Source organism: Erythrolamprus reginae, chromosome 1 (assembly GCF_031021105.1).
Source record: "Erythrolamprus reginae isolate rEryReg1 chromosome 1, rEryReg1.hap1, whole genome shotgun sequence".
Lineage (NCBI taxonomy): Eukaryota > Metazoa > Chordata > Lepidosauria > Squamata > Dipsadidae > Erythrolamprus > Erythrolamprus reginae.
The window spans coordinates 426,282,203-426,293,798 of record NC_091950.1 but is presented as its reverse complement, the minus strand read 5'-3'; the positions used below and the strand labels follow the sequence as shown (position 1 = coordinate 426,293,798).

The following is an 11,596-nucleotide window of genomic DNA, read 5'->3' as shown; positions in this document are numbered from 1 at the left end:
AGCCGTGCCGCCAGCTGCCTTCGCCCAGGACCGCCGAGCCGGGAGCGCCGTCTCAGCCCGCCCGCTCGATGTAGGCTGCGGCCGCCTAGAGTCAGGTAGCGAGGGTTTCCCCGGTTGGCATCAGTGCCGGTTTGGTCGGTCTTCCCCGCTCGGGGCACGTGCGAGTCTTGCTGGCGCGGAAAAGTGGGCGGCGCGCCGACCCGAAGTAGCCTGACGCTTGCGCCCCGAAACAGGTGGTGGTGCTCGCACGGAGACCCTCGCCGGGCGCAACGCCAAGCCGCCTCCTCGCTTGTTCTCCGGGAGCGGCCCGCTTCTGCGGTGCAGGCCCAGCAGCCCCCGCTTCGCGGGAGTGGGCAGCGCCCCAACGCCGACGCCCACCCCCACACCGCGCCCCCGCGCTCCCCCCGGCCGCTAGTCGTCTGCCCAGATAATTGCACGCCGCCCACTTTGGGCAAGTTCGGAGGCGGCGCCAGGTTGGATGGGCCGCTTGCAGGCTGTCCCGTGCGCTCTTTTGTTCCGAGACGCCGCCGCCGCCGCCACCCTGCCGCGTCCTCCCCCGATGGCAGCCCCGGCAAGCCCCGGTGAGTCTCGGCTCCTCGCGGCGGCTGCTCTGAGGACGGGGCGAGGGGCTGGCTGCGGGAGCGGGGACCTTGACTGCCGTGCCGGGGGGCTCTGGAGGCTAAAGGCCCCTCCCTCCCCGAGGCTTTCGCGCGGCAGCTCCCTCCCCACTGCCCCCGCTTTGTCAGCGGGAGGGTCGCGCGATCCATTCCGGGAAGGCTCTGGATCCCTGGGGGGCTTTGGGGGCTGAAAGGGGGCACAGCAGGGGTCGGAGGTGGCTTGCTGCCTTGCTCTCTGCTGGGGTCCGACAACCGGGGCTCCCTTTAACCCCGCACGAGGGGCAGCCCAGCTGGACCCACAGAACCGCCCACCCGCCCTTCCTTCCTTTGGCGGGAGAGCACAGCGACCCCCCTTCGGCGCCCTTCTGCCAGATGCCGGACTTGCAAAGGCGTCGCGCCCCCCCTCCCCGCTCGGCTTCAATGTGACACCCCCCCCCTCCAAATCCCCAGCCTGGGAAACCTGTCTGTCTGGGAATGGCGGGAGGAGGCGCCCGGCTTTTCCGCATCTGGTTGCGTTTCTTTGAAGCCAGGTGGATAATTCTCCCCCGCGGGGGGGGGCGGGGGGCATCGTGGGGTGCAGCGAGTGAAGAGGCCACCGGAGGGGGGAGGCGGCGACTTGGGCGGGGCTGGGAAAATTAGGCTGCTTGATGGAAGGGCGAGCACTTTCTGCGGGGGGGGGGCGGGGGGGGGCGGGCGGGAGCCCCCGATTCCAAACCCATTTGACTTCATTAGCTTTGCATCCCAATTTGATTCCAGTTCCTGCCTCCCAGCACAGACCGTCTCCCTCTCACCGCAGAGCGCCCGTTGGGGGGGGGGGCGAGGAACCAGGCGGCTGTGAATTCTAGTCTCAGGGAGCCAGGCTTGGGCCGGTGCCCCCTCTCACTCCTGGGGGGGGAGGGGGGAGCCAAAAGACAAGCCAGACACCCCCCACAGCTCTTCCCTCTTGCTCAAAGGGGCGGGTCAGCTCTTCCTGGGGGGGGGGGGGTGCGAGCGCCTCTGGCAGGGCTTATGGAAGAGGTGCGGTGGAAGGGTTTGTGCCCAGGCGGCTTCTGCAGCTGCCCCAAGGGAAACCAGCCTCCTCCCCCATGGCAGCCAAGAGGGGCGCTGGCTGAGGAGCTCTCATCCTCTCAGGGTGTGTGTGTGTGTGTGTGTGTGTGTGTGTGTGTGTGTTTGCGGCTGCCCCAGTGCCCAGCTTGTGGAGCCTTTGGTGGCAGGCAGGGTGGGTGGATTTTCCTAGGCCCCCTCTCAGTGCCCCCCGGCAGAACCTGGCAGGAGGGGAGGGGGATATGCCAGAGGGTCTCCCCAACTCTCCCCTCCCCCTCTCTCTTTCCAGTCTCAGCCCAGAAAGAGGACGGAGCGGATGCCCTGGTCACTCAGCGTGTCTGCTCGGAAGATGAGCTCCAGGAGGGAGAGTGAGTGTCCCTGGGGTCTGCCTGTATGTCTGGGCCCCGTCCATCCCCCCCAGAGGCCACCGAGGCTTCCTGGCTGGCCCTTTGCAGCCCCTTCCCTCCCATCACCCTGCAGCTGATCGGGGCTTCTGAACGGCCTCTGAGCTCCCAAGGCAGCCCCTGTTGCAAGGCCCCCTGGGAGGAGGGGGGGGTCTCAGCCAGGGACTCCTCTTGGTTAATGGTGGGGGGGGGGCGCGACCACTGTTTCCTATCACATCTTTCATGGCCAAGAGGGGCGGTCCTGGCTTTGACAGGGACCCTCCGATCCCCGTCCGTTGGCTCCCAGGATGGTGGGTGGGGACGGAGGGGCTCCTGGGCCTAGCAAGGGCCTCTTGACCCAAGGCTCTTCCGTTCCCTTGGATGCAGGATGCGGGAGGTGGAGGTGGCCGGCTGCCCAGTGCTGCTGTTGAGGGATGACCTGACTGTCCGCGCACTGGGCGGCCGATGCCCTCATGCTGGAGCCGCCCTCTGCCAAGGTGAGCCCCCCCCATGCAGCCCCCCCTCTGGGCCAGGAAGAAGGGGGGCGTTTGCTTTCGGGTGGATCCAGGCGGTGCATACGGTGAGGGGCTGTCCAGCAGGGACGTCGTCGTGGGCTCCAGCCCCCCCATGGGTCTCCTTTTTCTGGGTCTTAGGCTACTTGGCAAAGGGCCGCGTGCGTTGCCCCTGGCATGGGGCCTGCTTCAGCACCGAGACAGGCGACATTGAAGAATACCCCACCCTTGACGGTCTGCCTGTGTTCCAAGTACGTTTGAACTCTGCCCACCCCCCACTTCAAGGGCGATGCACGGTGCCGGAGGCTTCCATTCACTGTTCTGGGGAGCGGGGCATCTTCTCCAGCAGCCCCTCAAAGTCTCTTTTCATTGGGGGGGAGAGATGCTTCTGGAGCCCTTAACGGAGGGAAAGGAGGCCACAGGTGATCCACGGCTGAGATCTGGGCAGCAGTGCAGCTGCTTGTGAGTGCGCCCCAGAGGCTGAGGCCCAGTGGGCTAGTGATGTGCCGTCAGACTGAGGCAGGGCCTCCTTCCACCCTGTGGGGCAGCCCCACTCTTTGGCTCAGCAGCCCCGGATGGCCTCCGCTCTGCCTCCTGGCCAGGATCTAAAGACCCCCCTCCTGGAGATTCAGCCAGACTCTATTATCCATTTATATCCCACCCTCATAAGGACTCAAGGGCAGACGTTCCTTGTTGCTATTCCACCTTTATTGTTATTTCTACAAAGAAACACACACACCCGTCCTCCCTCCTCCTACTCCCCCCCCCCAGCCATGACCTTGGGAGGAAGCAGGGCAGCCACTCCAGGAGGGTCTCCCTCTTTCTCACCCGGTGCTTTAACCGCTAGGCCAACCGGCCGTCTGCACAGCTGCCTCCCAGCTCAAGCAGAGCGCAACTCTCCTTAGCCGGAGCCCAGCTGGGGGGGTGAGGGGGTTGACAGGGAGGGGCCCCGGAGCCAATGCCACCCACCACAGGAGGGGCCTTTGTCACGGGGGGGGGGTGTCAGGGCTGGCCAGCCACCAGTGTTCCCTCTAATTTTTTTTTGTGGGGGCGGGGGGCGGAAAAGTATAGTGTCTGAGCGGCAGTCCCTTCAGGACTGGGCGGCACAGAAATATTAAATAAATAAACAAACAAACAAACAAAAAACCCACCCTGTTTTGCCTCAGAGAATTTCAAAATAAAATACTGTCCTGTGTGTGTATAACAGTGAGCTCATAATAGGGCAACTCTATCAATATCAAAATGCCACTTAAATAGTTGAGCTAGTTTCAAACTAGATTTTGATTTTCTTTCTCTCTTCCTTACTCCCACTCTTTTTCTTTCTCTTTTCCTTCCTCTCTTTTTTCTATCTGTTTCTCTCTCTCTCCTTCCCTCTCACTCTTTCCCTCTCGGCTTCTGGGTGTTTGGAAAACTCTGAGTTGATGATGATTTTTAAGTGAGCGATTGCTCACTGCTCAGCTTAGAGGGAACTATGCCAGCCACAGGGATCAGCCAGGCAGCTTGGCACTGCGGGGATGGTGGTGGATGGCGGGGGGCGACAAATGGTCCCTCTATCTTCCTGTCCTCCTGCTTGGGGGGTGGGGGATCTCGGGGGGGGGCCCTGTGCAAAAAAAGAGCTCCCTCCAGTCCGCCACCCCCTCCGTGGGCCTCTCAGGAACCCCCCCTCTTGTTGCAGGTGACCATGGAGGAGGGGCAGGTGTATATTTCAGCCAGGATAAAGGTAGGTGGCTTCCGTGCCTGACCTGTAGCGGCCGGCAGGGCATCCCCCTCCCCCTGCTCCCCTCCCTCCCTCCCTCCTTTCCCTGACAGGACCTGGAAAGCAGCCGCAGAGTGAAGCCCATGGCCAGAGAGTGCCAGCTGCACCCGCAGACGGTCCTGATGCTAGGGGCAGGTGAGCCTGTGGCCGGGGGGAGGGGCAAAGGGGGCAGAGCCGGGCTGGACCTCTCCCTCCCTCCCTGCCAGGCCCGGCAGCCCTGACCTGTGCGGAGACCCTCCGGCAAGAGGGCTTCACCGGCAGGATCCTCATGGCCACCTGGGAGAACCACCTTCCCTACGACAAGACCAAGTTGACCGAGGTTTGGCCTGGAGGAGTGTTCTTTGGAACATGGGGGGGGGGCAGGGCAGTGAGTTGAATAGTGTGCGGGGAGGGTGTCTCAGAAGGTGAGGGGGACACCCCCACTCCTGTTCTGGGGGTTGCCCTGAGCTTCTGGGCCTTGGAAGCAGCAGCGGGATAGGCCCAGGACCCCTCCCTTTCCCTCGGGGGGGGGGGTTTAGCCCTGGCGAGGAGGAAGAAGTGGGAGGCCCCCCTCTCTTTGGATGCTGATGTTTTATTTATTTATTTATTCGATTTGCATGCCGCCCCTCTCCGTAGACTCGGGGCGGCTCACAGCAACAATAAAACAATATACAACAAATCTAATAATTTAAAAAACACTAGAAAACCCATTATTAAAAGCAAACATACACACAACCATACCATGCATAAACTGTATAGGCCCCGGGGGAGATGTCTCAATTCCCCCATGCCTGACGGCAGAGGTGGGTTTTAAGGAGTTTGCCAAAGGCAAGGAGGGTGGGGGCAATTCTGATATCCGGGGGGAGCTGGTTCCAGAGGGTTGGGGCCACCACAGAGAAGGCTCTTCCCCTGGGTCCCACCAAACGACATTGTTTAGTCGACGGGACCCGGAGAAGGCCAACACTGTGGGACCTAACCGATCACTGGGATTCGTGTGGCAGAAGGCGGTCCCGGAGACATTCTGGTCCGATCCCATGAAGGGCTTTATAGGTCATGACCAACACTTTGAATTGTGACTGAAAACTGATCGGCAACCAACGCAGACTGCGGAGTGTTGGAGTGACATGGGCATATTTGGGGAAGTCCATGATTGCTCTCGCAGCTGCATTCTGCACGATCTGAAGTTTCCGAACACTCTTCAAAGGTCACTCCATGTAGAGAGCGTTACAGTAGTCAAACCTCGAGGTGATGAGGGCATGAGTGACTGTGAGCAGTGTGTCCCGGTCCAGATAGGGCCGCAACCGGTGCACCAGGCAAACCTGGGCAAACGCCCCCCTCACCACAGCTGAACGATGGTTCTCTAATGTGAGCTGTGGATCGAGGACACCCAAGTTGCGGACCCTCTCTGAGGGGGGGGTGTCAATGATCCCCCCCCCCAGGGTGATGGACAGATGGAATTGTCCCAGGGAGGCAGAACCCACAGCCACTCCGTCTTATCCAGGTTGAGTTTGAGTCTGTTGACACCCATCCAGACCCTAACAGCCTCCAGACACTGGCACATCATTTCCATTGCTTTGTTGACTGGACATAGGGTAGAGATGTACAGCTGGGTATCATCCCCATACCGATACCTCAACCCATGCCCCTGGATGATCTCACCCAGTGGTTTCATGTAGATATTGAATAGCAGGGGGGAGGGGACCGACCCTTGAGGCACCCCACAAGGGAGCAACTGAAAGGGCTGATTGCTGAAAGGGCCCCAGGCAACCCCCCCTGCCTGGGCACAGAGGAGCCCCCAATTCAGGGGTGTGTGTGTTTCTCTTCTCTACCGGTTCGGAAGTGTGCCCTCTGCGCATGGGCAGAGGGCTTGCTGCCAGCCTCTTTCAAGCAGCGGCGACCAGGGAAGCGGTCTGGGGGTCTGGTGATCCGGCCATCGCTACCAGTTGGGTGAAGGGGGGCAAATTTCCTCCACCCACCCCTGCTGACCTGCCTCACTTCTCCTCCTAGGACTTGGGGGCCCCAGCAGAGAGCCTCTACCTCCGAAGTCAGAGCTTCTTGGACGCCCACGACATCGAGGTCTGGACGCAAAGCCAGGTGGGTCGGGGTGGATTGTCACAACCTACCCTCGGTGCCCCCCTGACGCCAAGCAGCCGGCTCAGCCTGCCGTGTCCTGGAGCTCCACTGGCGCCTGCCCCCCCTCTGTCCCCTGCCAGCAGTGTCTCTGTGGGGAGGCCCAGTGCTGCCCCCTCAGCCTGGATGGGGGGGAGGGGGCTCCCACTGGGCATGTGCCCAGCTTCTCTGCATCTAAATGTAACCCCCCGCCCCCCGGCTGCAGGTGGTCTCTCTGGATCCCGCAGGCAAAATGGTCCACTTCCAGGATGGGAGATCCCAGGCGTATAGCAGCCTGCTGATTGCCACAGGCAGCAGGTAAATGGCGCCACCTGGCAGTGGGGGTGGAGCATGGCGGAGGGTCACGGAGGGCTGTGACAGATCCCCCTCGTCTCTGCCCAGCCCTCGGAGGCTCCGGTGCCCCGGTTGCAGTCTGGAGAACGTCCGCCTACTCCTCACCCCTGAGGACGCCAACCTGATCCTGGACTTGGCCCTGGGCAAGAGGGTCGTGATCGTGGGAGCCTCTTTCATCGGTAGGGGGCCCCTGGGCTCATCTGCACCCACAGCCATGAAGTGGGGGGGCGGTGGCTATCCCCCCCGACTCTTCATGCGTGGCCTTTGTCCCCTGCAGGGATGGAGGTGGCAGCCGGCCTGATTGGCAAAGCCGCCCAGCTGCAGGTGGTGGAGAAAGAGGAGCTGCCCTACCTGCAGAGCCTGGGGGGGTCAGGTGGGCCTCATGGCCATGCAGGTAGGGAGGGCCCACTGACCCCACCGCAATGAGGGCTGCTTTCCCGGAGTGAGGGGAGGGGTCCCCAGGGGCAACTCCACGAAGCCGAATCCGGGCGGCTGAGTTGAGGCAGCAAATCTTGGATGTTTTGCCAGGAAACACCTGCAGCTCACTTTCTCTTCTTGTAGCCATTTCCTTCCTGGGCAGGAGTCCCCCCATTGGGCTCAATCCCTTGCAGCCCCCCCCTCTTGTTGCAGAGCCCCTGAGGGGAGGGGCCTGGACGAGGGCACTACAGCAAGGAGACTGACCCTCCCTCCCCCCTTCCCAGATGCTCCTGGCCCAGGGGGTTCAGTTCCACATGAAGACAGAGGTGGCCCAGATGAAGGGAAAAGACGGGAAGGTACGGGACCCCACGCTGCCCCAGAGGCTGGCAGGCCGGGACTGTGGGTGGGTGGGTGGGGGGCTGCTGCACCTCTGGCTCCTTTTCCCTCCCAGGTCACCAGCGTTGTTCTTAGCAACGGCTCTGTTCTTCCTGCGGACCTGGTGGTGGTGGGCATTGGTGAGTGGGGGGTGCTCTGGCACCACTTTCACACTAAAAGAGGAGGGGGGAAGCAGACGGGGGAGGGGAGGGAGGGAGGGCCACCGGCTGCTACCATTTCCAATGAACTGTGACTAGGATGGAACAGGTCCAGTATTTCCTCCTCTGGCCACCAGGGGGAGCAGCAAAGACTGGGGGGGCAGTGGGGCTTCGCTGCTGGCTGCATCTGTAAGGGGGCAGGGTCTTCCTCGCAGCTGTCTGATTGGCCAGGATGCCCCCAGGTCCTTGGGGGGGGAGTGGGGCCGGCCCTGGCCTGATAGAAGGCGCCCCTTCCTCTCCACAGGCGTCACTCCAAACAGCAGTTTCATCCTGGGGGGCTCCATCGGGCTCGACCGCGGAGGTGCCATCCTGGTGGACCTGGTAAGCAGGGGGAGGGTGGGTGGGTCACCCTGGGAGGAGGGGGGCACCTGTCCCACCCACCCCGCTCTGACCAGCCCCTCTGCTCCCTTCCAGTTCATGCAGACCAGCGCCCCGTCTGTCTTTGCTGCGGGGGACGTGGCCTCCTTCCCCGTGGCCCTGGCTGGTGGGAAACCCGCCTCCATCCACCACTGGCAGATTGCCCAGGCCCACGGTACCCGCCCCCTCCTCCCAGCTCGACTCTGGCCAGGGGCCAATCCCGCCCCAGGGGGAGAAGGGGGGCAGAGCAGAATCAGACCCATCCAGTCCCCGTGGGCCATCCGACTTGGCCTGGCCTGGCGGAAGCTATTGGGTGGGGGGGGTTGCATGGGGGGGGGGGCTGTTGTCCGAATGGAGCCCTCGGCCTGCACTGACTACCTGGTGGGCCTCTGTGCTCCAGTGCAGGGGAGCCCCGTGGCCGTCCCAGAGTGGGGCTGGGCTGGGTCTCCAGGCATGGGTGGCGCAGGGCTGCCCTCGATCGCCAGGCCTTCTGCAAGGGCCCCACTGGGTCCCCCCATCCCCCCTCCTCCCCGAGCGCATGGACCGGCCGGCCGGAGCAGAGGGGGGGTAGACAGCCGGTCTCTCTCCTGCCCAGGACACGTGGCTGCCCTGAACATGCTGCGCAGGCGGAGGCCGCTCCACACGGTGCCCTTCTTCTGGACCAAGCTGCAGGGCAAGACCATCCGCTACGCAGGTACGGCAGCCGGGGGCGAGTCGTCCAAGGAGGGCAGCAAGACGTCCAAGGTGGAAGCTCCGAGGTCTGGGAGGGGGGGGGCTTCTGGGGGGGCCACTGCTCAGACCTCCCCCTGCTCTTCCCCAGGCCATGCGCGGGGCCACTCGGAGACGGTGCCACCAGGGGACCTGGGCCAGGAACGCTTCCTCCTGTTCTACCTCAGGTGAGCTGGACTCTCATGCGCTCCCCGTAGTTCTGCCCCACCCAAATGCCAATGGGGGCAGAGGGGAAACCCAGCCTTCCCAGTCAGCAGCGGGTCCCTGCACCCCTCCCCCTCCCCAGGGAGACGGCTCGTCCCCCCTAACCTCTCTCTCCCCCCCAGGGATGGCTGGGTGACCGCAGCGGCCAGCCTGAACTTTGACCCCCTCGTGGCTGTGGTAGCGGAGAAGCTGCACTCCGGGAAACGCATCTCCAAGCAGGAGGCAGAGTAAGTGCTGCCCCCCACCCCGCCAGCCCTCCGGCCCTCCTTCCGGGGGCCCCCTAAGGCAAGCGGCCTCTTTGCAGGTCCATGTTGGAGGGGAAGAAGCTGCCAACGAAAGAGCCGCCTCAGTAATCTGCCTGGATGGTTGCGGGTCACAGGCAGAAGCACCCCCCCACCCCCGCTGGGCTGAAATAAACCGAGAAGAATAAAATCTCGTGGTTCTGGTCCCTTTCTGTGGCGCCCGGCAGGCAGCCCTGACCACCTCCACTCCCAGAATCCCCCAGCCAGGCCAGGAGGGCCAGGCATCTTCAAGGCTCGGTCTCGGGCAGAGCCCCCGTTCAAGGCTTCTCAAATCCTCCCTCTGTTGAAGAAGAGGCTGAAGACCCTGGAGAAGAGATTGACTTCTGGGGTCTCGTTATTTACAGCTGCGGTCGTGGGGGGGGGGGGAATCCCACTGCAGGGCAAAGGGGGGGGGGAAGAGGATGGAGCAACAAAGGCCCAAAAGTGGGGGAAGGGGACGACTGCCCATGTACACTATGTTCCTTCTTGGCTTAGAATGAAGGAAGCAGGGACACACACACACACCCAATTCTGAGGCAGAAGCAGAGCCCCCCCCCCCCCCCCAAACTGCTACAGCCCTCTGGGTTTCTCTCTTGGACCACCAGCTTCCATGGCCTAGCAGTTCCATGCTCGGCCAGCAGATGGAGTGAGCACCCTGGCATCGATCCCCACAACTGGAGGGCACTGACTGCTGAATGTCAGGGAAGCCTATCCTCTGCACCCCCCCCCCCCCAAAAAGGTTGTCTGGGGACAGGAGAAGGCAGGGGGGGGTCCAGGGCCGCTTCTCTCTCCTCGGACCAGCTGGCAGGCCTCCTAGGTCCCGGTGCCCCTCCCCCCACTGCTGGACGGAGGGGGAAACAGGGTCGCAGGGGCCCCTTTCCACCCAGCCCCCCCTCCGCACGGCCAGACCTGCCTCTTCCCGGCACCTCCTGGGAACCGAACCGAGGCCCAGGGCACCCAGCACCCCGGTGGAGCCAGGGACCCTCTGGCCAAGGCCACCCGTCCTCCAGGCAGGGGGATGCTCCCGAAGGGGGTCTTGGGGTCCGGGAAGCAGGTTCAGAGCCAGCACCAGAGGGGGGCCTGAGCCCAAGGCCCCGCTGCGAGAGGAGGAGGAGGAGGAGATCTGGGACTCTGGCCCCCGCCCCCATCCCGGTCGGTCCACAGAGCCGGGCTGGCCGAGGCAGCAGGCCAAGGCCTGACTGGGCGGGGCAGCACAAAGCGGTCCTCGGCCATTTGCAGCCGTCTAATGAGACCGGCAGGAGAGGCCCGGGGGTCCCAGGGGGCTCCTGAGAAGAAGAGGCCCGCAGGTCGCCTTACCTGCCAGGGACCTTGGGCAGCAGCTCTCTCCATCCGTCCGTCTGTCCGTCAGCAGCCGGCCCTGGGCGAGTGCAGCTACGGCCAACAGTTCTTCAACTGGCAGCTTTAGTTGCCGGAGGGGACGTAAAGCGTGCCACTGAAGAACTGCTGCGGGTAGCCGAAGGGGCCGGAGCGCCAGGCTGGGGAGGGGGGGAGAGGGGCGCTGTTAGAGCGAGCGGAGGGGAGGGAGGGGTCGGGCCTCCCCTCTCCAGCCAGCATGGAGACCGGGCGCCGTCTCGGGCCGCCTCCGCAGCCTCGGACCCGCCTGGCACCCGCGTGCAACGGGCAAGGGAGCCCCGGCGGGGCCGCGCCAACCCCGACGCGCATTCCCCGCGCGGATGCTCCGGATGCTCCGCATTCCAGCCGTCGGCCGGCCCCTCCGGCGCCGCTGAACTTCGGCCCAAGGACAGGCAGCCCGGCGCCCCGCCCCGCCCCGCCCGCCCCCGGCTGCGAGGCATGAATCAGCAGCAGCAGCAGGGGCGTCCCGGCCGCGGCCCCGACGGCGGCTGCCAAGTCTCTGGCCCGGCGGGGCGCGGCGGAAAGTTTCTTCGGGGCGGCGGGGTGGACGGGCGGGCGCTGCTCCCCCTTGGACACCGGGCCAGCCCCCCCTCGAGGCCCCCTTCACCCGGGCGCCCCGCCCGCCCCCGGCAGAGACCCCGCCGCCTCGCCCGCAAGAGAGGCGGAAGGTGACCCGGCCGCCGCCCCCTCGACTGCCCGCCGCGGCCCCGAGTGGCCCGGACGCCCGCGCCGCCCTGGTCCCGCTGCCGTTGGCTCTGCCCGGCCGCCGCCTCCTCCTCCGCCTCGGCCACTCGCTCACCGGCTGCCGCTGCCTCTGATCAGCTGGACGCCGCGCCTGCCGCCCAATCGCCGCCCGGCCGCTCCGCCCTCGGATTGGCGGGCGGACA

At 64.4% G+C, this 11,596-nt stretch overlaps 1 protein-coding gene and 1 long non-coding RNA gene across 2 annotated transcripts; one reads left to right on the top strand and one right to left on the bottom strand.

Annotated features, from left to right (window-relative positions):
- Positions 1-15: 15 nt before the first annotated feature.
- Positions 16-9,486, top strand: LOC139158099 (apoptosis-inducing factor 3-like). The gene is given in 21 exon segments (XM_070735518.1): positions 16-95; positions 234-581; positions 1,951-2,029; positions 2,432-2,541; positions 2,698-2,807; positions 4,232-4,276; positions 4,366-4,447; positions 4,519-4,631; positions 6,299-6,385; positions 6,627-6,718; positions 6,803-6,933; positions 7,032-7,117; positions 7,119-7,148; positions 7,456-7,527; positions 7,623-7,686; positions 8,009-8,085; positions 8,179-8,296; positions 8,717-8,815; positions 8,942-9,017; positions 9,177-9,281; positions 9,359-9,486. Coding segments are annotated over 20 exon segments (1,728 nt in total). The 5' UTR covers positions 16-95; positions 234-478; the 3' UTR covers positions 9,408-9,486.
- On the bottom strand, positions 4,868-9,148 carry LOC139158101 (uncharacterized). Its single transcript, XR_011557600.1, has 2 exons — positions 8,500-9,148; positions 4,868-8,082 (listed from the first exon to the last, which is right to left on the bottom strand). It is a non-coding gene; the product is annotated as an uncharacterized lncRNA (long non-coding RNA).
- Positions 9,487-11,596: the final 2,110 nt, after the last annotated feature.